Source organism: Pimephales promelas, chromosome 15 (assembly GCF_988280905.1).
Source record: "Pimephales promelas chromosome 15, fPimPro1.hap1.1, whole genome shotgun sequence".
NCBI lineage: Eukaryota > Metazoa > Chordata > Actinopteri > Cypriniformes > Leuciscidae > Pimephales > Pimephales promelas.
Window position 1 is genome coordinate 26,802,819 of NC_142783.1, and position 25,804 is coordinate 26,828,622.

The 25,804-nt window shown below is 36.4% G+C and overlaps 1 protein-coding gene across 2 annotated transcripts; it reads right to left on the reverse strand.

Moving 5' to 3' along the window:
• kcnk2a (potassium channel, subfamily K, member 2a) lies at window positions 1–25,380 on the reverse strand. 2 transcript variants are annotated; one of them, XM_039677933.2, is made up of 7 exons: window positions 25,151–25,380; window positions 16,803–17,113; window positions 13,171–13,288; window positions 7,034–7,194; window positions 4,980–5,166; window positions 4,708–4,847; window positions 1–2,236 (listed from the first exon to the last, which is right to left on the reverse strand). In XM_039677933.2, the coding sequence occupies exons 2-7, from the start codon at window positions 16,989–16,991 to the stop codon at window positions 1,913–1,915; spliced, it is 1,119 nt and encodes a 372-aa protein (XP_039533867.2). In that variant the 5' UTR covers window positions 16,992–17,113; window positions 25,151–25,380; the 3' UTR covers window positions 1–1,912. The 2 variants fall into 2 exon arrangements, with proteins under 2 accessions (XP_039533867.2, XP_039533944.2); XM_039678010.2 differs by lacking the exon at window positions 25,151–25,380 and adding an exon at window positions 18,745–19,324.
• Between the last annotated feature and the right edge of the window lie 424 nt (window positions 25,381–25,804).

The following is a 25,804-nucleotide window of genomic DNA, read 5'->3' on the forward strand; positions in this document are numbered from 1 at the left end:
TGAAGAATAAGAATATCGGTTTGTTTATTCTGCTTTAAAAGAAAAGCACCGAGATGCAAAACTGTAGAAACATCACAAATAATGCTCATAAAAATGGTTGAAAAAAAAAAAACACGAAGCTATTAGCATAACAACCATGACTTATAGCAGTTTTCAGTTTAAATGTTTAAAAGACAGAGCAAAGGCAAGATAAACACACTGTTACAACAGATAGTATGGCACTGTTCTTTTAACAATCAGCTGACAAGTGTTAAAAACTAGGCAAGAAGATTGTGAAAAATACTTTTGATTGTTCTTAAACCAGAAAATCTCATAACACTGAAATGCATATATCCTTTTTGAATAAACTTAATATTTACATCGAAATAGTGTAATGAATTCGATGTTTAGCTGGTGTTGAAATACTTTCCATTCATACCCCATTACTGCTAACCTCGCAATACACAATGAGGAAATGCCACAGGCTCCTGTGTGTTTCAGTTGATGCCAGTGTCAAAAAAATAAAGCTTTTACAATAATAATAATTTTAAAAAAAACTAATGAGTTTGCTTTTCTCTCAGTCAGTCTACTGGTTGTCTAACTATCTATCATTCTGGTATATTATCCACTCCGCATTGACACAAAGCCGACATGGATTTGACAGAACATTCAAAGTCATTCTGTACATTAAGATCTCAAAACTGAGGCAAATGTATGCTATTATTAAAAACATATTATGAAAAAAGTTGCTTATGACAAAATAGATTATAACTGAACAGTCTGAAAAGTCATAGCTTTTTTCCCTAAAAACAGATTTCTCTTTGGCCATTCCTGTTTACTGGTTCCACAGTCGTTACATTTGGCTTAAAATTATGAGTTTAAAGGACAATTTCTCCCCAAAAAACCCAAAACATTTAAATGTGGTCTTTTAAATCACCCTCATGCAGCTCCAGACTTTTGTGATTGAATCTTAAACTGATTTACCAAGATCCAACTCAAATTAATGATTTATTCAGTCAGTGAATTTCCAACAATCTTTAAAATTTCCCCTTTTGAGTTAAACTTAAGAAAACCATACAGGTTGGGAACGAAATGACGGTGAGTAAATGACAGAATTGTAATTTTTGGGTGAACTGTCACTTTAAATCATGTGCAGGCTAAAGGAAAATATAATCCCATGTTACATTGCTAGAAATATACTTATACATTGCATTTACCACACAACTTTATTCAGCGGTCAACGAATGATTAACAATATGGCCGCATGTCCACTTACGACCATCAGAAAAATTGTATTTCCTTAAAGAATCATGCTACTGGTGCACATCACATCAGAAATTATACAATTAAAAAAATGTGAGATGCTTCGACTAACACAGTTTCGTGTATTTTCTGTCACAATTGCTCTTAAACAGAATGTGAATGTAGATTTTTTAAAAATCAAGATATAAACAACTGGTGAGCCACCAATCACATCTGTGTCAGGATCATAAACGCTCAACCATTCTTGCCTGAAACCCTGTAATAGTTTATTAACAAATGCTTACACATGCTGGGTTTGCGATACGCATCAAATAAACAAATTTGTCAGTGTTTGGACAAGATTGGTGGTTCATCCTCTGAAATAACAATACATTTCAATTGTACTGTACGTACTGTATCAGAGTAGCAGCTTCAGGGAAGTCTATAAGGCACAAATATGATTAACTGGAAAGTAAAAGCTGTTGTCCTGTTCTGCTCAAGAACACACACTTCATCTTCATTCAACAGGATCATTTCACTGGCACAACGCATGAAGTCCCCTTCTCATTCCAGTACATTGAAAACTGTGATGAAAGCACATCCATATAAGCCTACACCCAGGAAAGATATAGATTTGTGATCAAACAGCTGTAAACACAAATATATCTTCCTGTTCTTCCTTATCAGTGTTTTAGCATTTGAGATGTTCAATGACGGCGATCTCGCCGTGATCGTGGCGGTCCGCGGTAAGACCGTTCAGGTACAGGCTGCCATTTTTGGTCAGGGTCGGGAGACCTTCTTTCTCTAGTTCATCTGTGAAGTTCACGGACAGGGTCCTCCTGCATTGCATGTCCTGACCTGGATTTTGTCCCAGCTCTGACGACAGCTTGCGCTTGATGTACGCTGCCCGCTGAAACTTGTCGTAAACTTCCACGCTCAGGCGGCGGCGCGTCTCTTTGAATTCCGCTGACACATTAGCCGTCCATTCTGCAGCGTGAGCGCGGATCTCTCCCACCTGGAACACACCGAATCGTCAGTGGGACCAAACGCAGTCAACTGTTGTTTAGAAGCATTTAAGAGGTGTAAATCAGAACTTCAAAAGGCTGCTTTCTGTGAAAATGTTTCAGCTCGAGGGAATGAGAAGGACGTGGGCTGACTCGGACTCAGTGCAGCTGGGAGTGTTAAAGAAAGTAGTTTGGGCCTGGTGATATAAGACCGTACAACTCAACCACAGTGTGCCGATTTTTAGGATCCCCTCATCTCAATCCGTAGCTGTCATTGGGCTTATCATGTGCAAATTTATTCCAGACAGCAACATAGTGTCGGCCCAGATCCGGGCCACATCTGGTGTAACAATAGATTGCCATGTTGTTCAAACTATAATACAATTTTTACTATTTTTATGATCACGCTTTCCAATATTTGTGTATTTTCTGTAATATATACCATGTATAGTGCTATAACTAATACTTATATACAGCAAGGAAGCATCGATTCAGCAAAAAAGACTGTAAAGACTAAATTCAATGTCAAACTATCTTTTCATCAAAGAATCCTGATTTTTTATTTTAAATCAAGGTTTCCACAAAAATTCTAAGCAGCACAACTCTTTCAAACATTTACAACAATACAATGTTACTACTATTAAAAATGTTCGAGCAGCAAACCAGCATATTAGAATGATTTCTGAAAGATCAAGTGACACTAAAGACTGGAGTAATAATGATGCTGTGAATTCAGCTTTGAATTCAGGAATACAGGTATAAAATCTTAAATTTTAATTATTTAAAATAGAAAACATAAAATGTATCTTGAAATATTATTACCCTTTAAAATAATAAGAAAACTGATGAACGAAGTCCCATTTTTAGCAGCCAATATTCCAGTCTAATGAATCTACCTGTTATATAATATATAACTGAATTGAATTGAAATATCTTTAATGTCCCCAAGGGGCAATTTAGTTCACAACCGGTAGCCAACACATACACATTCACACAAAAACGGATAAAAACAGGAGATAATAAATAGATAAAAAACATAAATAACATGTACCTATAATTTGTTGAGAAACCCAACAGCTAATGGTACAAATGATTTCAAATATTTGTTGGATCTGGCACGTTTTCGGTAGGTATACCTCCTTCCTGATGGTAGGAGGCAGAACTAGAGTGTAGTGGGTGAGTGGTGTTAGCAAAAATGGCCATTGCCCTCTGTGTAGCTCTGGCCTTATACATACGCTCAATACTGTTCAGATCAGTACCAATTATTTTCTGACATATAAGAAATCATATATGTGCTGATTTGGTACTTACATATCCCATAATAGTATTACTATTATGATAATTATTATCACAGTTGAAAATAATTCTGCTGCCTAATAAAGTGTGGAAACAGCAGTACAGTGTTTTTTTTCAGTTGCTAAAGTATATGCAGGTCGCTGTACACTTTCAAGTCAAATATTGGTTTTAAAAATGGAAAAACAAGACATTTTGAAAGTGCTGCACTATGGAAAACTGCTTGAATGTACAAGCTGCCGATTCTGCACACAGAGTGTTTGAATACAGCATTTTTTAAGAATATAAATAGTCATTGGTTACACTATGTCTTTGTAAGAAGCTTTAAATTTATCCAAAAATAATGTATTGTAACTGTCTAACTGTTAAAGCACTACAAATTTAGGATTAATCAGTTCCTGCCAACCAAACCTCTAAAACATAGTACAGTTACACAAATTACAGTAAGACTATAGTCTCTAATGTTCACAGCACCTTAAAATATATTATACAGTAACTTACCACTACCAATTTATTCACAAAGAAATTTTCCACTAATAAGCCAAGCCAATTTCAAGACAAATTGTGTGGGTTGCCTCTCAAAATAGAAATTGTAATACGAAGAACAGAGTAATAAAAGAGTAACACCGCTGAAAAAAGAAAGTGGTGTTTCCTCTCTAATGAGGTCATTAGATGGTAAGGTGGTCAAAGGACTCTAGAAAAGTTCTAATTTGAGATGATTATTCCTGATGCAAAAGAAAAAGAAAGAAAAAAAGAGCATGTACAGCATTTACAGCATTTCAGAAACCCTGATAGGTGATATATTATGGATGATAATCAAATAGCAGAAACAGGGTCATTCAGACCTTTCATTCACATTAATCCTGCACTGCATTTGCCTTCTATTTACAGTAAGATGTGATAATGGACTCCGGTTCAGATTTACAGTTTTCTGCTTTCCATAGCACTTTCCATACATGTTCTTGTAAAGAACAAATCCCAGCTCCTCAACTTAAAACTTTTTATGTTTTTGTGATACTATAGAGTATCATGTCAGAAAACCGCACTTTTATGATCGCATCAGAAAAGCACAAGAGGTCAAGAGAAATGTATCATTATGCCTTTCAGACAGAGCAAACATTCTGTTCCGGCTAATCCAAGCACAATTCTCACTCTGGTGTTGCCTGAAACCATATAAACAAGCACATACCTCCTCTTTGGTTTTCTTGGAGATGACCCGGAGCCAGTCTCCAATCATACTGAGAACTGCAGCGAAGTAGGCAAGACCCACCAGGATCCAGAACCACACCAAGGGCTTATAATAGTCCAGATACTCAATCTCAGAGCCTCCTGAATGAGAAATGAACCCAATCAACTCATGAATACAATCGAATTGTTTTTCAGGGTATTTGTTTGCTGTCAGAAACTAACACAATATACTTGAAATTGAGACTGAAGGAGTAAAGTAGTGACTTCATTCACCTGCCACAAAGTCTCCAAATCCAATAGTGGTTAAAGTGATGACGACAAAATAGATGGCCTCCAGAGCGCTCCAGCCTTCGATGTGTTGGAAGATGAGAGCAGGGAGGGCCACAAACAGCAGACACCCGAACAGGATGAACAGGACTGTGGATGTCACACGGATTTTAGTTTGGCTCACGTTCCATTTCTGTAAGGGAAAACAGATGCAAGGAGAGGTTGAGAATGACGGGTGGAAAAGGCAATTAAGCTCACTATAATCACACTGTTGAGAGACGTCCACAGTACTTAACCAGAAACCGTCTGAAAACATTCATTCTTATGCAATGTCTGGGATCTAGTAAACACGGTCACACATGAGACATAGAGAAGCACACTACCATTCAAGAGCCTGGGATCAAAAAGATTTTATAATGTTTCTTAAAGTCTCTTTTGCTCATCAAGGATGCAATTTTTGTGTCACATGATCCTTCAGAAATCATTCTAATATGCTGATTTGGTACTTAATCAACGATCAGTTGCTTAATATTAAAATATTAAATCTTTTGTAACAATGTAAATGTCTTTACCATTACTTTAGATCAATCTAATGCATCCTTTTTTAAATAAAAAACTACAAATAATAAAAATAAAAACCACACACTTTTGTATGCTAGTGTACATAAAGAAACTCAAGTAAATAATTAATGAATAAAAATCACAAACAAATAGATTTAAAATTTTGTGAAAAATTTATGAAAATAATAAATCAACTTCTAATGACATCATCTATCATAAATCCAACAGTCACGGAAAACCTGGAAATATCGGGCAATTTTAAAATGTAATCCAATCTGAAAAGAAATTATTATGAATATACATTTTTAGTATTGTTCAGCTGTAAAAAAGAAAATAATTATGATGTCATAATGACATAATGATGTCTATTTTCTGATTAAGAAAATACTGAAGTTGAATCATTTGTTTGAATTAAATTAACATTTTTGTCTTACAGATTTACTCAATTTAAAAAAATAAAAATGTGTGAATTAAGTGTTATAAACACTTAGATCAGGCTTTATTAATAGACTGTATTAATATACATTAATTAGCCAAGCATGTACAGTTATTGCCCAAATGTTGATAATCTCAAGCCATGCTGTAGGACGAATGATCAGCCTGGCTGCAATACTGGCCAATCACTAATCACTCAAACGATGCCTGCAACCAACCAGCATCATGAATGAAATAAAAGGCTATAAAATATGGAAATATGTCATCACAGGACAGAAAGCTGCACTCGACAAGTAAATTCATTGAGTAGAGTTGGTGAAATAAACACTTGCCCTTTCAGCCATTGTGTTTGTTATGTAGTACACAAAAGAATGAGTGCACCAGCAATAAATAATTCACTTTGCTGTATTGATTTCTGACGAAGAAAAAAAAAACACTGTATTGTGCTCTTCATTGAACACGTCAATGTACCAAAACACAACAGCTCAGCAGAAAAGAATGTTGGTGTATGTGCAACGAGTGCAAACAAGATGGCCACCAGAGGCACTTAAGTTATTACAGCGAATCATTGAAGTGGCCGAATGTTCTGCAGCACAAAACAAGGCTATTAAGCAGGCATTTCTACAAAACAATCATTATTTTATAGCTGCAGGGGATTTATTGAGCGAAGACGACACAGTGTATTTCTGATTGAAGGCATTTGATGTGCACAGCCTTATTTCTAAATTAATGATATACTAATATTGTTTAGACGTAATATTTTGACTTGCCATGGTGGTTATTACACATTAAGTTAAAGTTTAAATATTTCACAGAATTGGTATAATCTGTTGTTTTAACTTGAATAGCCATTTACATTGTTCAGTTCAACATGTTTTTCATTAATTCCGTTTAAAAAAAACTATTCTGGAAACAAGTTAGTATAGATGTATGATTCTAGAAACTGCTGCACAAGTAAAAGGATTATAATTAGGCTATAGATTATAAAGTGCATTAATGGTATAAATCCTCTGAGCAATTTTGCTAGTTTTTGGATCTTAATTTAAATCTTAATTTAATCTCACCACAAACATCTTTTCCACATTGGCGATTCCTTTGCCAAATATTGTTCCCAGCTGATCGCCCACTCCTGCCAAGAGGAACCCAAAGAGTGGAATCCCCAGCAGTGCGTAGATAATGCAAAAGATCCTTCCTCCTTTTGTGTGTGGAGAGACATTTCCAAACCCTGCAGAAAGAGAAGTCCCAGATATTATATGTAGGAATGATCTGCAAAAACATACAGGTCCCAGCTAACAAGGTAAGGTTCTCTCAAAGGTATGAACAAACGTTCTTCCAGTAACATTAATAGAATTTTTGTTCAGAGTCATCTGGTGGTCTATAATACTGCTCTCAAAACATTAGCACTTAGTTGGATGTTAGTCTAATGTCTTTTAAATATTACTCGCTACTTTTTCAGATAATTCAGAGAACATTCAAAAGGTAACACTCCAATAATACCTGAAAATTAATAAATACATTACATTAACGTTCACCAAGAATCAAGAAAAAAATATAGAAAACATTTGTAAAAACCGCCCCTTTTGAACGTTGGAAGAACATTCAGAAACAATGGTTTCATAACTTAATGGGAATATTCACAAAATGTTCTTAGAACTAATTTTTATTAGCTGGGGTATTACTGTTCTTCCTGAAACATTATTTAGTTGTTTTCTAAAGCTTGTATTTTGTCAACCATTGTCTTGAGTCATACCGATAATTTAGAGAATTGAAAGGGCCTGCAAATCTCCTACCCTCTTAAAAACAGAAGTTATAGGTATCAAGAGAGCTACCTTAAGAGTCAGAAACTTCACTGAGACCGTCTCTAAAGGTTCCTCCTAAAAACTCTTCTAAAACAAGAGATCCTATGAATGAACTGGTGGTCTGCAGAAAGAAATTAGCTTTTCTGACACGTCGTAGGATGCGGGAAACCAAGACGTGTGTCTTACAGAAGCCCCTTCAATGTGAATGTTGCAAGCCGAAATAGCAGCCACACACTCCTTCATGGTAGCAGTGGTTAGTCCTGCTAAGAGAGGCTCTTGAAGAAACTCCAGTACTGAACCAACCAGGTAGTTAACTGGGTTAAGGCCCTTGCACACTGAGGCCGAAACTTTCGTATCATCCCAAGGCGTCATATACAATGCTTTTGCCAAAGCGTAGGCATCCAACGCACATGGTACCCTTTAGCGTCAATATAACACGCACACAGTATGGGTAGGTTTAGGTGGGGTAGGATTAGGGTTAGACCAATCTGCGATTCATATTGACGCTAAAAGGTGCCATGTGCGTTGGATGTCTACGCTTTGGCAAAAGCGTCGGTCGTATATGACGCCTTGGGATGACAATCGTCGTATATGACGCCAGGCTGTTTTCTTCGTATTCGTGATTCTGTGAATTGTCAAAACACTATTCAAACACCATTCAAACTGCTTGCTATGAATGCAAAAACACAAAAAAAAATCGAACCCGATACGATTTTTTTTAATGACGGACGAAAGTTTCAGAGACGAGTGTACACACAACACAAAATTATTGCCCGTCACCCACAGAAATATATATCGGACATGGCAGAACAACTATCCTTCACTTATTCTTTGTTTTAAGTCAAATTCCAGCTCTAAAACACTGAGACTGTGACAAACTATACAGACAAGCAACTTCTAATGACAAAGGAGCTGGTGATGCCGCATCAGGTGCCATTTTATAGATACGTCACCTGAATTTCTACATGAGCAGTGACATTGGTGCGCGTGTGTACACATGATTCAGACTCAGGTCACGCCGACAACATTCCCACAGCGCCCACTCAATAATGCAGCGTCGAAGTTTACTCACAAGGGAACCGATTCGATTATTTTTTCACATATTAAGCCTGGTTCAAACCAAATCTAACAAATCCCTTGGTTACAACTTAGATTATGATTTTGCACTAGGAGTATGAAGGGAAAGTAACATTTAGAAAATTTCCTTTTAAGTCTGAAATGCATTACATTATGCATTTTCAAAGACATAAGCTTTGAACAACATTAAAATGTGAGAATACAGCAAGAATACCAGTGGTTGCAGAGTGTGTAATACTTCCACAATAGGAATTTTAGCAATTACAAGAGGCTAAGCCACTGGACAGGCCCACCATGAGCGAAACACAGCAGGAGGGGGGCATTTCCGCAAGAGCCTCCATCCATTACATTTCCTTTTTCCTTGAAACTCATTAACTGGGCAATCACTCCTCATGCACTCTATTGTCTTTTAAATCTAATTAAATCAAAAAACCTTGAAAGAGACATAAAATGGTTTCCTACGAGACAACCTTAATTACACACTGCACAATGGAGACAAATAACTATAATGGCTTTACACAAAGCCTTTTGGAAGAATTATGCACATGTTTATGGTTAGATAATATCATGCTTGATTCCAGCAGATTAACTATAAGGATTCAAGTCTATAAAAATTTATAATGCGTGTCAATGGCTTCAGCATTTCTATTTCCTCTTTATATAAAAAACACTGTGGCCAGACACTGCATTGTTCAGATATTTTCTAACTTTAAATGGAAACAAACAACGAGTAATTAATTTGTCATAGACCTAGAGAAGAACATTAACTGGTGACCAGTGGGCTAAAACCATTTTGCCAATTTCTTTTTGCAGCCCCCAATTGATTGAACATACTTAGATAAAATAGCTGCTCTAATAAAAAAGTTTCACAAACATAAACCACCTCTGTTCCGATGCACATATATTTATTTGTGCCAGATCTATAAAAATGTTATGCAAAATGACTTGGATATAAACAAATCCTTCAAAACAGAACCTTCATAGAAAAAAAAAACCCTGAATGCTCCATTTCTCTTTGCTTAACCAATATCTTGTTTGTTCTGTCTGCCACATGCAAACAGTCAGACTTTGTTTTGTTCATCATACTGCGAGTCAACATTATCAACCCTGAACATCGACTCAAGTTAAGTCTGTATTCACACCAGTTGTCACAAAGTCTTACATTTGTTGATGGCTTGTTGAATTTGTAAACAATAGCTTTAAAAATGAAATAAAAACACAATGATAATGTTTATTGAAACATGTCACTTTAGGGCATCAAGTCATATTTGTTCTTCAGGTAGTCCTTTTGAAGAATGTATGGACAGTATATTTTTTTATTTTACACCAACGACTATTTTAACACCTCAACCATAATGATAATGAAAAGAAAAGTACTTAAGTAAAAATGTTTTGTACAAATGTACACAAAAAAAGCTGTATAGTCCCAGTATTGAAAGCACCATAAACACGGTTATGAGTCTAACACCTAAATTACTGAAATTAGCAGGATTGATGTTGAAAAAGCAGGATAATATCGGTTCTCAAATCTGATGAGAAATGAATGTCATGTGCTGTCTTAGAGCACAACATTAGTCAGTTTGACACAGGGAACAAAATGTCGTGCTACAGTCATTAGCGAAGAAGCATTACTGGAAGACTGACGCAAAAAGAGCTTAATGAGCACACAAGTGTGTCTTTTGAGGGCTTCACCTTTGGCAAATACTCTGCACTCGTGCTGATGGCTGTTAGTGAATGTTATGCCCTCCCCAACAGATGAACGCATAAGGACACTACAAAGTGAGTGCATCTTGCTGGTGGAGGTGGTCAGGGGGAGTTGACAGGTTTTCATTTGAATGTCTAAAGATAATTATCATTTGGTCACCTATTGGTAAACAAATTAGCAGTTGGAGCTTTAAAGGCCAAGCCTATAAATTGACTCCCTTGGGTGACACAAATACATTATGGATGATGTCGATTCATGCAAAATAATACAACAACATTAATAAAATAACTCTAAGCAACCTGTTTAACAAAAATGTTAAAACAATGAAATCTAATAACATGTATTTTTTTCCTCACGTGCACACACAAACAACTACACATACATATATACATATACATACATCCAGAAGATCTATACCTATGCTCATGAGGGCTGCATTTATTTTACCATTAAAATGGTCAAATAATATATTTTATCAATAATTCCTGATGGCTGAATTTTTAGCAGTTACTCCAGTCTTCCATGTCACATAATCCTTCAGAAATCATTCTAATTTGCTGATTTACTAAAGAAACATTTCTTATTAATGTTGAAAACGGCTGTGCTGCTTAATATTTTTGTGGAAACAAGATATTTTTCAAGATTCTTTGATGAATATAGACAGCATTTATTTAAAATATTATTTTTTGTAACATTATGTATGTCTTTACTGTCACTTCTGTTAAAATGAAATGCATATTTGCTGAATAAAAGCATTCATTTCATAAAAAAATATATATACATTTAGGGCATTCTTAAACATTTTTTAACATGTACATAAAACATGGAGATGTGATGTGCAGCCCCAAGACCTTGAGCTTTTATACAGTTGAAAGAGGCCAAGTTATCAGACCAGCTCAGTTCATTAATTGCAATTTGTACTTCGCAACCTATGCAGGGACAAGGAGGATTGATGAAGGGGGCTTTCTCTGTAATTCACTACTTGGCTCCCTTCCAGCAGGTTTCAAAGATGTCTTACATATGTATTCAAGAACAGTCAAAGCTTTTGAAAGGATTAGTTAGGGTTCATTAATCAGGCTTATTAATCTTAATGGCAGAGGGTTAACATTAATGCAATTTCCTTCACATCCTTAGCAATGAAGTCAAAATAAAAAAATGCAGCTGCTGATTATTTGCTAAGAAATTAATCCATAAAATGCTGAGTGTTCAGATCACAAATACATAAAGATCCTTGTCGTGGTAAGGGGGAAAATCATAAGTTGATTAATTACCTTGATATTTTAATTGCAATTTAACAAAAATATTTGAACTAATAAAATTTACATTAAAATTTTAGTCGTTAATGCGATGTTCACGTTTAGTTTCCTTTTCGTTTCCATGGACTTCTGGGTGTTCTTGTTCTGGTTTTCAGCTTGATTTTTCCTTGCCGAAAACCTCCGCTAGGTCCTGGTATTCTTGGGGGATATGGACAGTTTTCTGAAGTTTGAAGTTTCTTGAGCACCAAATCAGTATATTAGAATCATTTCTGAAGGATCATGTAACACTGAAGACTGGAGTAATGGCTGCTGACATTGTAGCTTTGCCATTGCAGCAATAAATAATATTGATTTAAAATGGAAAACAGTAATATTGTAAAATATCACAATTTAAAATAACTTTTTACTGTATTTTTTTATTTTTTTTAAAATCATACCCACCCACACATCCAATATAAGCTGACAGACTCACTGGAGCACATCTAAAGGTAAAGCTGTAATAGCTTGTTTTCATATGACGTCACACCACTGCGTTGCCATGGCGCGAAATACAAATGGATGGCAGGAAGTGATTTGCTGCATTTAGAAAGCACTATAACAAACTCCAAATGCCTGTGTTTTGCATCGTTTATGGTTGCTTGAATCGATCAAACCACAAGGAGTTTTTATCGTGTACCAAAAGTTGTTGTTCATAAGGGGGGAAAATGCAAGAAATTGACCGAAAAACTCTGAAAAAACGGCTTGCAAACCTACGTCTGCGATCGGGAGAAGCCGAATGGGAAAATGCCCGTGTGTGTAACGTTAATGATCACTTCGTCAAAGGTGAGTTAATACAAATTAAGTGGCTATGTTTGTGTAACGTGTAACATTTCCGAAATTTGTCAAGTCAAAGTATGTCTGTAAAATGAGGTAGTTGCTGATATCTACCGCCTCGATGGCCGAAAAATATTTGCTCAGTTGAAAAATCGCTCCTCTTCATAACGCAAGGATCACGTCCAACATATGTTTGATTTTTTGTTTATATCTTTCTCTTGTAATAGCGTGTAAAGTAGTACAGTACGGACTTTCCCCCCATCTCGTCCATTGCGCTCTTCACTCCCTGCCCTCCATCTGAATTCCGTACGTCATCATAATCACGTGACTGAAACCCAGCTATTGACATATTTCAAAATTAATTAATTGCAAAAAAAAAATAAAATCAATTGTGCAGCCCTAATGGTGGTCTATATAATTGAGTTAAACTCGTTTTACCAAGCACCTTTCCCCAAGTTGCTTTCATCAAGTAAATTAAGTTCTAATGAAATTCAAAGTCACTAATCAATTAAAGAATCAATTAGGGTATTGATACGGAGTACATCTGTTACCTATCGTGGTGATGACAGTCCCTGCAAAGAAGAAGGAGCTACTGAGGTCCCACATGCTGCTGTCATTGGAGGGGTGACCCGAGGGGTTGACCCCGGCCCGGATAGCAACCACCACTTGCTGCAAATAAGAAAACAGGTCGTTAACAAAAAAAACCAAAATGAAAAGTCAGAATTTACTCCCGTCTCATGTCATACCTGTATTTTCTTTCTTTGTGAAACACAAAAATATATCCTATGCCATCCACAAAAGAAAGAAAATATTACAGGGTCAGAATGACCTGAAGGTTGAACAAATGATGGCAAATCTTCATTGAGACAAGTATTACATGAATATACAGGACATGTGATTTAGAAAGAGAGTGCTATATTTCCAATTTACCCATTTTGAATCATATTCAGCCATGCTATTTCCAGTATAACTCCATCTGCTATTGTGCAGAGAGATGTAACACATTTAAATCTGAAGCAGACTGTCTCTGAATGAGCAGGATGGCTGGCTCCAATTGCCTACATTCAGGCCCTCAAACAAAGACATGGATCTGTTCTTTATCAGTGTTCCACAGCAACTCCTGAATTTACATCACAAATTACCGTGTCAGCTGGGAGTTAAGACAGAATTTGTCCAGTAATTTCATGCACTGTCAAATCTGTAGTATGGCTGCCTTATCAAATGTGTTGCCCTTTGTTTGTGCAGCAGGAATGATATTATACAACTTGTACAGTTTTTTCAGACTGTGCCTCTTCTTTTAAAGAAGGGATCTTGGCATCATTGAGATGTTGACAAAATTTTTGCTTCTCTGATCAGTGTGTTCCTTGAAGACTTACTACAAGCTTGGATTGATTCCAAACTTATGGAATGTGTATTTCTTTAAAGAGATTTTCTTATCCCTTTAACACTATAGGTTAAAAAGCACTTTAAAAGGACACATTACTCAACGAGTGAGTGAAAGGTCAAAGCTTTGCTGCTGAAGTTTTTCTATTTTCATTTCATATGCATGCAAATTTCAGAAACTAAAGTAAGTGAAGGGCAAAGGGTGGAGCTGTCCGTGGTCCTTAACTCATATCTCTTTCAGGATTTCTCTCATTACATGTACATGAGGCAAGAACGTAGCATGGCCATCTCTTATCACAACTGCGAGATGAGATGAAGTACAAGATGTAATGTCAAAATAATGAACAATTGGATTGCAATTTTTTTTTTAAAAGTTGAGATGTTCAAATCTTGTTGATGTTCAAATAATGGAAAATTGCATATGCAAAAAAATACAATAAAAAAACAAGTTGCAATTATAAAATGGATTTTTAAAAAAACAAACAAATGGAAATTGAATTTAATAAAGTATCAGTCATGATATATAAATATAATTGGAAAACTGCATTGCAAATTAAAATTGCAATAAACGGAGCATTTCCAACAGGGTCCTCTCACCATCGGTGCTAGGGCCCTAATTACTGGTATACAATGTAATGTCGACAAAAAAACTGCAGGAATTAAAAATAACGTTGCAAATAATGTCAAAAATAAATAAAATAGAGCTGGTTGACTCCCTCAACCGGTCCCCTGATTTGGAGGTTTGAGTCCCTATATTTTATTTTTTAACTCTTCACAGATCTAATTATCTATTTATTATTATTATTTATTTATTTAATTTATTTTTTGTCTTTTGTGTGCACACTGTGTGATTCTACTGGTAAATGTTTGTTGGTATGCTTGGGTCTATATGTCTGTCCTCATTTCTGGGCCTGTGTTGGGTTAGTTCACTGTGGGGTGGGGAGGGGGTTGGAACGGGTACAGGTGTCATTTAGGTCCCACTTTGTAATGTTTATTGTTACCTATATACATTTGTCACCTGTTGCTAAAAGAAAATGGAAAATGCACTCAATAAAAAATAAAAATAAAAAATGGTTCACGAAACTGAAAAATAGAGGTGCTCACACAGAATGCATTTTTCCACCGTTGTACTTTTCCATTGTTTTTCAATGTAAAGACACTAGACGGATGTTCTAATGGCAGAACAAGTGGATGTTCGAATGGCAGGCAGTGCTCAACTTAAAATTAGTTCAACTTAAAAGTAAAAAAATAAATAAATAAACAGTGTCTAGACCTTGAACATCCCCAAACAGTGATGAAAATAGGACAAAAAGACCCTTAATTTCGCATTTCTTTCATTTATGTCACATTGGGCCAATATTTACTGCAAAATATTCAAGCACTAAGTATCTATCTCTTTTTTAATTCTGCAGTGGCTTGTATCGGGTGTTGGGCCACCAGGGCCTCTGAGATAAACTCAAAGTCCAGAGAACTGTTAGTAGCAAAAGAAAAACTGGGCATATTTTCACTAAGCAGTGAGTGAGCAATATAAACACTGTCAAAAACATCTGCACATTGTGCAGATTCTCCTGACCTAAATATAGCAGGAGTCACTCAGTGTATCCCAGCTGCTCATCCATGCCTCCTCCTCCTCCTAGTTGGCTACAGAAGAGCTCAGGCAAAAGTGAGAGGCCATTCTTTCCATGGGGAGGCTTTCCTGTTTGTGAACACCAACTAAGTGCCGCTACAATCACTACTGGGTTTGGGCTGTTGGCAGCAAAGCAACTTGGCAGGAATCAACATTTGTTCAGAGGTGTGTGGATGTGAGCGTCAGAACCGTAATCAAGAGATGGGAAGTAGATGAATGCATGGTGTTGGGATGCAATTTATCGTAAAAGGTAAGGGGGAGGAGTACGAGTTGTCTCCTGGGGTCAGGAAATGTAGATTTATAGCCTGTCAGAGAACTACAGGAATATCTATAGGTAGGAGGTTACTTTAATGCATCACAGCGCACAACGACCGAACCGTATGGAAATCAAACGTAGAAATATTGCTCAAATTCTTGAAATGATTATTTAAATATTGCAAAAACAAAAGCAACACTCCCATCCCATGTGTTCACAATTTTATGCACATTTACAGTAAAAAATAAAATAAAAACATTATCCTGAATTTAAGCAATATCCTAAGATTTATATAAGATTTTGTGGATGAAAATCCAGCTAATGACACACAGCATCCAGGACCTTTACACTGCTGCTAGAATTGCAGTAAACACTAATCCCTAAATAGAAAGTGACATTTTATAAGTGCAATCTACTTTTGCACAAAGGTAAATACCAGAAGGCACATAGTGATGTAATGTCAACAGCAGATTTAATTTCACAACACGTGAAATAATGTTACCTGAACTCCCAGAAGCCAATTTAAAAGATATTACTGGCAGCAACCCAACTTTTAGGAGAGCAGATAAAGCATACAGTTATTGGCCATAAGAACATTTCATACATTCAAGACAACAGATTGTTCAGAATGTTAATCATTTCAGCCAAGCAATCTTTTCCATCCTTCTTTTTTCTAAGAAATATGGTTGCATCACTCTTCAGCTTAGTGTTATTAGTGTCTCCAATTAATCAGATGGCACACCGTTTCTGCCAACTTCAGAGCTGTCTGCATTGATTTTTGGCAAAAATTAGTCTATTCACCCAACGTACCACACACAAAAACACTATGCTTTGAATCAACATTAAAAAGGCTATTTTTACCTACAAATAAATATTTTGAATTCAAATTTCAAGCACACAGGTAAAAGATTTTGTACCTTGACCAGGTCTTCCAGCTCGGAGGTGTTGACACAGGCATGTCTAGAGAGAAAGATCATTTTCTCCTGCAGGATGAGGTACTTCTGAGAGATCTCCTGGGGCTGTTCCAGAGCTTTGAACACCGTGGCTCCGATGATCAGGTACAGGACAACCAGCAGGAAGATCGCCAATACTGTTTTCCACTTCATTACGGTGGTTATGGTATCACAGTCATCACCCGAGTTATACACAATGGGCTTGGAGGAGAACGACAGCCGTGGTTTGGTGTTGTGTGTGGCTGATTTAGGATCTAAAAGATCAGGTGCAGCCACTGGGGGGGGGAACAAAGGGAGAGAGGAGGTAAGACTAAGAGAGAGCGCAAATGAGGAGAGAGAGAGAGAGAGAGGTTATAAAAGCCAGCAGTAATTCAACTGCCGATGAGGTTTTAATAATTTTGTATTACAGTTTAAAGAATCCTGCTTGATGTATAGATTTCTAGATTTATTTTTCATGCGTCTTTGTACATGAACAAAAACGCATTCATGTTTTTTACATGGAGCCATCAATAAATAATAGTCGCAATGAAAGGCACAGACAGCTGCAGGGTTTTAAAACAGTGATGAGTTCGATTTAGATTATGGACATAGATTTTATGGTTTAAGAGAATCTAAAGCATTTTAAATTCTGTTACCAGGGAATATGGTGTTTATGATCGGGTTATCATAACAGTGTTGAAACATTTGACTGCTTATTTCTTAAAACAGGCATTTACAATTTACTTTAAAAGATATTTTCATAAAAGAGCATCATTGCAGAAATGGAAAAAAAATATATGTAAACAATTTTCTGAGGAAATATCACAATAAATGGCAAGCAACACACTGAATTAAACCCAAAAAATCATTTTCAGGGTTGTAAAAGCCAGCGTAGGAGTGAATCTGGCCCTTCATCTGTGAGAATATTAATTTGGTTCTTTCTCAGCTGACTTCTGCAGTGTTCCAGCCAAGTGTGAAAACCCTCTCTAGCAAACCAGTGATAGTGGACGTAATGTTCTCCTCACTAGTGTCCAGTATGCAGCGTGTGGAACTACGTTATGCAAGACAGCAAAGTTTCAGCATTAATTTAGAGTTCTGCATAATACAGACATTAGTGCTTATTAAAGATCTAGTTACTTACTGATGAAGCCCCAGAGGGTTCAAGCAATGAATGTCACCACTTATGTGGATGTGAAACTTTAACCCATGCAGATCCATTCAAATAACTTCTCTTTGGTGTTTTGAAATATTTTTATTTGATGATTCTAATAGGACTCGAACTGCCAAACTTAAAAAGTATATCAATAATATTGTGACTTTTACATTAAAGCTAAAGTTGAGCAAGACAAGTCATTAGATCACATTAAAGCGTTTATATATCATTTTTAGCAGAAGAGGCATACTGTACTGAAAAATGTGATTTCAGTAATAATCATCATACAAATCTGTAAAAACGTGTCAAAGCTGTGTGTGGTGTGGCACTGTGATGCATCATTTGAGCTGATCACCTAAAGGTAAAAGGTTCAACCCCTGCAGAAGGCATTTCAATAGCCATTACCAAGTGTATTGCAGTGTTTACAGTTATATTTTACCTTTATCTTCTTTCAGTACCTAATACTGAATACCAGCTAATCTATATTTATCATTTTAGGCCTATTATTTAATTTCAGGAAGAAAAAAAAAACGGAATCTACAGTGATTTTGCATTAACTTTATCCAATTATTTGTTCAGAACCAAATCCAAACCGTAATAAAGAAGAACTATTAAAATGAACTGATTATGGTCGCATCTCGAGTAGAATTAAAGCATGATCATATTTAATGTCCATAGAACATAATTCGGGTGTGAATGGGTTAACTATCGTGCCACATTTACTACATAATTAACAATTGAATTATGCTAAAAGACATCTCGTAGCCTACTTACTACTTTGTCAAATCTCTTCTTCTTCCTCATCGGCTATCTGGAGTGCTGGACCTCTCGAGTTGTTGTCTTGCCGTTCTCAGGAGCACACCAGCAAAATCTGGATGTTAATCATGGCAGCAAACACACTCGCATCCCTCCGTATTCTCTTCTGGACTATCATGCCTCTGTCCAGTTTTAAATCTCCATGCGAGCTGTATTTTGGAATCCAGTGGTGGATTTCGTGGTTGAGTAAGCACTGAAGTGAGAAGGGAGTGTCCAAAGGGGGCACATGGATAACTGGACTTCTCATCATGAGCGCGCGAGCTGTCCGTCTCCACGCTCTCAAGCGCTCGAGCTCCTCGTTTGTTCGCAAACTGTGGGCAGGTTTCACGATTTCATGCGCGCAACTCCATTGCCGCAGGTCACACCGCATGCCAGTCAATAACAGGGGGAGGAAATCACGGGGAATTTAATGATTCTTGTTCTCTGAACGATTCCGGTTAGGAGCCACTTTTGGGGAGTAGGCTACATATTTTAAAGAACCATAGCAGCTTGTTTCCAAGTGATGAGATAAATTATTTCAACCAAGCAGATAAAATAACAACCGATCATTACAGTGACAGTTGTTTTGAAACGGAAACTGAACTTGTGGTTGTCTTTCTGATTAATTGACTCTTTTCAAATTTCCGGGTTTCTCGGAAGCGGAAGTATTTTTTTTTAAAAGCTCTTTAGCAACGAATGAGAGAATACATTAAGTATATATTTTCTGTGTGTTCCCATTTGCTCAAATAGAAAAAGAATAACTCCACAATAGTGGAATTCTTTCATTTCAACAAAACTAGCTATTTTAGAGCTGACAAAACTTGTTTTCCCAGTGTACCCAAACTTGCATTTTAAAACTGCAGTGTTTTTTTTTTTGTGTGTTTTTTTTAAACGTAAGGTGCTTAAGCCACTGTTAAATTGTTCCAACAAAGTAGAGATTTTAAGACACTGTTCAAGGTTGCTTTAGGGCATGTTTCAAATATAGATCGCATATTCTTCTCATGTCATTCTAGTTCAAATCATCTATCAGTACTACAAAATTTCCATAATGACTTTGGGAGTGTTCCAGCTGTGAACACATTAACAGCTTACATTCCTGATACATCTCCCATTGAGATGAAAATGAAAAGGCTGAACTTACAACATTAGTTAAAGGACGATTCAGCGTAGGCTATATAGGCTACATTTGTTTGAATATGAACAGAGAAAGGGTTGTCAATAGCAAATGACAATATAACTGCACAGTCAATTTGCATGCACAATTCATTGTATATTAGAGTAGAAAGTCTCAAAGAGTTTAACTTTGCATGACCCCTCATGTTAACTGCACAAACTGTAGAGATGATGTAGTAGTGAATTATCATAGTTCATGTTGAGACATCATGATTTTAAAATACAGCTGTTAAGAGACACCATATTTTATTTCCCATATACACCAGCTTCTGTTTCCCTTTCCTTTTCCCCATTGTCTTTTCACCTTGGCGATCACACTTTCTGTCACTGAAATGGCTAAAATTATGTGTCCTTTGGGCAGTGACAGAATTGCATCAAAGGCACATGTGCATTCACATTCCATGTCCACAGTGTTCATGAGCTTCCTCCATGGACTGTCGTTATCCTCTGCCAGTTTTACTTTGGAATCACAATACCAAACTTAACCATAATATTGGCATGGATCTTATTTCAAGCAAGAACATAAACAACGGAAAACTTGGAAGTGTTGTGAACCTCTTATATATCCTCAAAAAACTAACAAAAAACAAACAAAACAACAACTCACTTTTATAGCCCAGTTACAAGCATCACAATTTTGCCAAACTTTTTAAAGAAAGAATTAAGAAATGATTCATGCAGAATTACTCAATAGGCCTGTAGATTATTCAACAATGAATATATTTACATAATATCTTTGTTAAATGACTGGATTGCTTATGAAGGCATAAAAGGTAAAGCCACCGCGGCACCATTTTGGTATTCCCGATTATTCCCTCACATTCAATTGAATTAATAGAAAATCATCTGATTTTAAAGAGAACACCTGTAGTGCTTGTAACCATCTTCTTAATTTGATACTTAATTTGACTCCTGGCAATTTAGTTTACTGAGCAGCTACACAAATTCTCATTAAAGTAAAGTAAGTGATGTGACTCCTGCAGAGAAACACTGTTTACACTATCAGGTTTCTAATTAGATATAATTTTTGACCAGAATTTGACCTATGGCACATACATCCGTTTTAACAGCCAGTAACCGGAAAAATGCCAACTATGTGATTGTATTGAGACTGTAAGCCTCCCACAGGAAGACAATTAGCAAAGATTAGCACACCTGGTATTTTTCTACCACTTAATGTGTAGTTTAGAGACTGCGTTTATGAACTTGCTCCAGAATAATTTTCACTAAGCTATATTTCAGGTCAGAATACACAGGGACATGGACATATTTTCTATTCATATCACATCCTTCCTTTCAGTGCACTGAAAATGAGAATCCTGCTATATCTCACATTATTTCTTCTTCACTGTATGGATATAAACACTAAGCAGTTTTGGAATGACATCAGGATGAGGAAGTAGGGGAGAGCGGGGCACAACCTAACGCTTTTTGGTTTTGGCTCAATTAATTAAAAAATAATTAGCTAAGAATATTTTTTTTTTACACAAGCAACATACACATCTCTGCTACAAATGAACACTTAAAGTTTTTTTCTAGGACCTACCATTTTCGTACAGTTGGACTGAAAGTGACAGAAGTGCAAATGTTACAACTTACCCCATATGCGGGATTAATTGTAACAGACAGAGGGGTTAGTTGTAACACTTGTGTGTAACACACATAATTCAGTACAATTTTATTTGTACAGTTTGATATTGTTTGTGCATCTGTATAGTAGATATCCATACACCCATCCCTCATCCAATCATCCTTCTATTTTGGATAAATATCATGGATAGAGACATAGAAAAGGGCTGCACAGTTTTGCAATAAATAATAATAAATAAAATCATAAAATACTGCAATTGCAATTGAATTAGATTTGTGTGTGGCAGCTGCATGTAAAATTATTATTATTATTAATAATAATAAGAGTAATAATAATACAAATGAGCTTAAAATAAAAATTATGGGTTTATTGCATTAAAAACAGGCCATATTTTTAATAAATAAACAAGTGATCAATGCATAGTAAACTAAATTTTAAACATTTTAAATTCCAACATTGTTTGAGAAAGTCCAACAAAGTTAAATATATAAATAATACTCAAACCTGAGAAGTTGTGTGGCTCCCTGTATTCATTTGATTATCATTTTACACTTGGCGGCTTGTTTGTAACACTGTGTTACAACTAACCCCGCTGTGTATTACATGTTTTAAGCCTAGCTAACAGTCGCTAGGAATTGCGGACATGTTTCTAAACGGTGCTATGTTTGAGCCAACAAGACAGTGATTAAGGCAATATAAAGTTGTATTTGTAAACGTATACACCCAACTCAGAAACTGAAAAAAAAAACCATGATGAAAAAATGTACAAAACACTCTTGTCCAGTATCTTCACGAAATATTAGTAAATTTTTCCGCAAATTCACGGGAGACAGTCTTTTGGCAGCAAGACAAAAATAGCGTAAACACAACCTGCGGGTCCCTGAGAAACTACATAAACGGTTTGTGTTACATTAAACCCCGCGATAGGTTGTGCCCTGCGCTCCCCTAATAATTTCATTTTTCAACTTTAAGAACAGATTCATTCAATTTATCATATTATGGGCCAACAACCAATGCGGCAATCATCAATATTAGGATATTATTCCTTTAACATAGAAAACTTGTTAAACAAGCAGGATAAACATTACAGGACGTGTCTGTCAGTATTGTCATGTCTTTAATCCTGCGGTCCCATCTTGCAGAATAAAAATGTTTATGTACAGCCAACGCATTCTCATCCTTTAGCGTCATATAGAACGCTATATGACAAAACGGCGCTATACTACGCACATGGCACCCGTTATCGTTAATATAACACGCGCTGTGAGGGCTAAGTTTAGGTGTGGGGTAGGGTCTGCGTGTCATATTCACGCTAAAGGATTTATTACGTCTCGGGTTCGCGTGTTATATTAACGATAAAGGGTGCCATGTACGTAGTATAGCGCCGTTTTGTCATATAGGGTTTTATGTGACGCTAAAGGATGAGAACGGGCTGGTACAGCACATTTGGGCTTAAGCTCATGACTAGCATAAGTCCATTTATTGGCATTCACTCTTCACTTCAATTGACTACTCGAAAAAACACTTGGGTCAAATGTCAAACTGCTGACTCATTGTAAATCTCAGGGAGAACATCCACTGGCATTTGAAAGTTAAACAGTGCCCATTCTTTTTTTAGGGGCTCACAGTATAAAAATAGAGGGCCGTTTTCTGATCTTAGCAAGATAACGGTCTAATCCACGTTACATAACATTTTGAGAAGCAACCCCTTGACCCATGCAGTGTGAAAATATTTAGCTTGTGTTTGCCATGCACGTGAATGAGCTTATGCTATGCCTTAGAAAAACACTGACATTGCATGAAGTTTCACCAGTGTGGTCAGTGGGAAAGTTCTCCTGAGCAAACTTTTACTTGGACCATTTTATCAGTCCATCTCCAAGTCAAAAGACAATACATTGAAATAGCACCAGCGAGAAAGTTATTATGAAATTCTTAATTTAGAAAGTTGCTTCGAAATAATAATACATCACCATTAATGTATTATGAATAGATGGCCGTTTTTATTTTTCACTTTTGGCCTTGAGGACTTATATGGTCACATATATGGTGTAGTTAAAGGGATAGTTCACTTTGAAATTAATTGTTGATATGTTTTAGCTTACCTCAAGGGCATCCATGATGTAGTAGGTGTCTTTGTTTCCACAGTATTTTCAATTTTTACATTTTTCAGCCAAACCGTTGTTGTCTATCAGTCATACACTGGAGGCTAAGGGGGTCCACCAAAAAGGATGCACAGCGAAGTCAAAATTAAACATGATTTAATGACTCGTAAATGTAAGTACACATTGATGGCCGAAGACACAAAACGAGCGTTTTTTGTGAGAAAACGAACAGTATTTATATCGTTTTACCTCGTGTAATCACAGTGTCGTCCAAGTGATCTGAATCAGTTGTGCAATGTCCAACTGAACCGAATTGAATCAGTTCAATGTTATGCTGGAAGTGATCGCTTGCGTGTGATGTCACTCAAAATTTACACGGAGATTTCGGAAGTTTTACCTTTTACTAAACATATTTAGATATAACGAAGTCTTCCATTGCAGTTTCCCGTACATCTAAATATTTTTAGTGAAAGGTAAAACTTCCGAAATCTCTGTATAAACAAAGAGTGACGTCGGTGCGCAAGCGATCACTTCCGGTGCATGCACAGATTGAAGCGCCCGTGCCGTCAGATCATTTTGTCATGGTTATGATTAGAAGAGGTAAAAACAATATAAATAGCCTACTGTTCGTTTTCTCACACAAACCGCTCGTTTCGTGTCTTAGGCCATCAATGTGTACTTACATTTACGAGTCATTAAATCATGTTTAATTTTGTGCAACAACAACGGTTTGACTGAAAAATGTCAAAATTGAAAATACTGTGGAAACAAAGACACCTACATCTTAGATGCCCTTGAGGTAAGCTAAAACATATCAAAAATTGATTTCAAAGTGAACTATCCCTTTAATGAAGGCATTATGAACACAAACATTTTTATTCACGAACATGTTAACGCATTAACAAATGTAAAAAAAATGAGACCTTATTGTAATGTTACCGTAAAAAGAGACCATACTTTATCATGTTAAAAAGGGACAAAAGTGTTACATGTCTTGTAAAGTCCTCTGCAATAAGTACACAAACTGATATTTTTCCTTCTAAAGAAAATCTATAAAGGGTGCATTCTTTGATTGGCAACAACAAACAAGATGACACTTCTAGAAGCAGCTTTCATACGTTTCACATGGCCATAATGTTCTTATACCAATTGCTTTGTACCACTTTACCAAAGTACTACAGCTGTGGAGTATAAGTGTGCTTATATACAGAACCATTTAAAATGTTTCATAGAGGTTAAGAGCCTCCTTCACTTTGCCAATACAAATTTCAATGGCTATAGTGGAGCATAACGCCTTCTAGGAAATTCAGGCCTATTGAGCAAAACAAACCTCCAGAAAAGGTGCCTTGAACATGATGTGGAAAATACGGTTAAAGAAAAATAGACTAACTTAGGTTTCTTTCTGTTTGTTTGTTTGATAAGGAACAGATAGGAATACACTTTCACACAAAAGTTGATTTGCTGTCACCTTTACCAATTTCAGCCTGAGCTTAGGAAATGAGACTTATCAGGAACTCACAGTTTCATGTCACTTTCTGCTTATTTACAGCTCCACTGGGGACTTCTGAAGTCATAGGCAAGGATGAGGATAAACACGATGTCACCTCTGGGATTGGAATGAATGAGGAGTCAGCATGTGCTGTTTGACTGAATGTCCCAGTACAGTCAAGGATATGACTGCAACATCCTGAGAAAGCCTTCAGCTTCACACCTGCACCTGATTCTTCACAGTCCCATTCACCAGAATAATCGCATTCACCTGTCCCTCATCATCATGTCAATCAAGGACTGTATACCCGTTCTCTTTTCCACCTTGCTTGTCTCGATTGAGTATGACTAACTTGCTTTGTTTGCTCTCATATTTTTCACTTATAAGCCCAAGCAAGTATTTTTATTGTGGAGTGTGTTATGTTGACCTTCTTTGTTTTCTGCCCCTTTTGTGTATTGTCCCCAACTGTAATAAAACGATTTCATGGCAATCTCCATGTTGTCTTGTTCATCGCTTGATATTCAGAAAGATCTATACTGCATTCTTTTTTAACCACTTCAGATCTCACTTGAATGGCTACCCTCTTTTGCTCCTTAAATTTCTCGGATATATTTGTTGACTTATTTTTGTGTTGTTGCTTTAGCCAAGTGACTGGCAGGAATCCCAGGTAGAAGCAAGAGGTCG

Bases quoted from the DNA above. Each gene is read 5' to 3' on its own strand.
- kcnk2a (XM_039678010.2), bottom strand. The intron at 7,195-13,170 runs GTAACAGATGTA...CTCTTTCTGCAG, and splicing joins GACTGTCATCACCACGATAG to GGTTTGGAAATGTCTCTCCA. The intron at 4,848-4,979 runs GTGAATGAAGTC...TTTCTCATTCAG, and splicing joins ATTTGGAGACTTTGTGGCAG to GAGGCTCTGAGATTGAGTAT.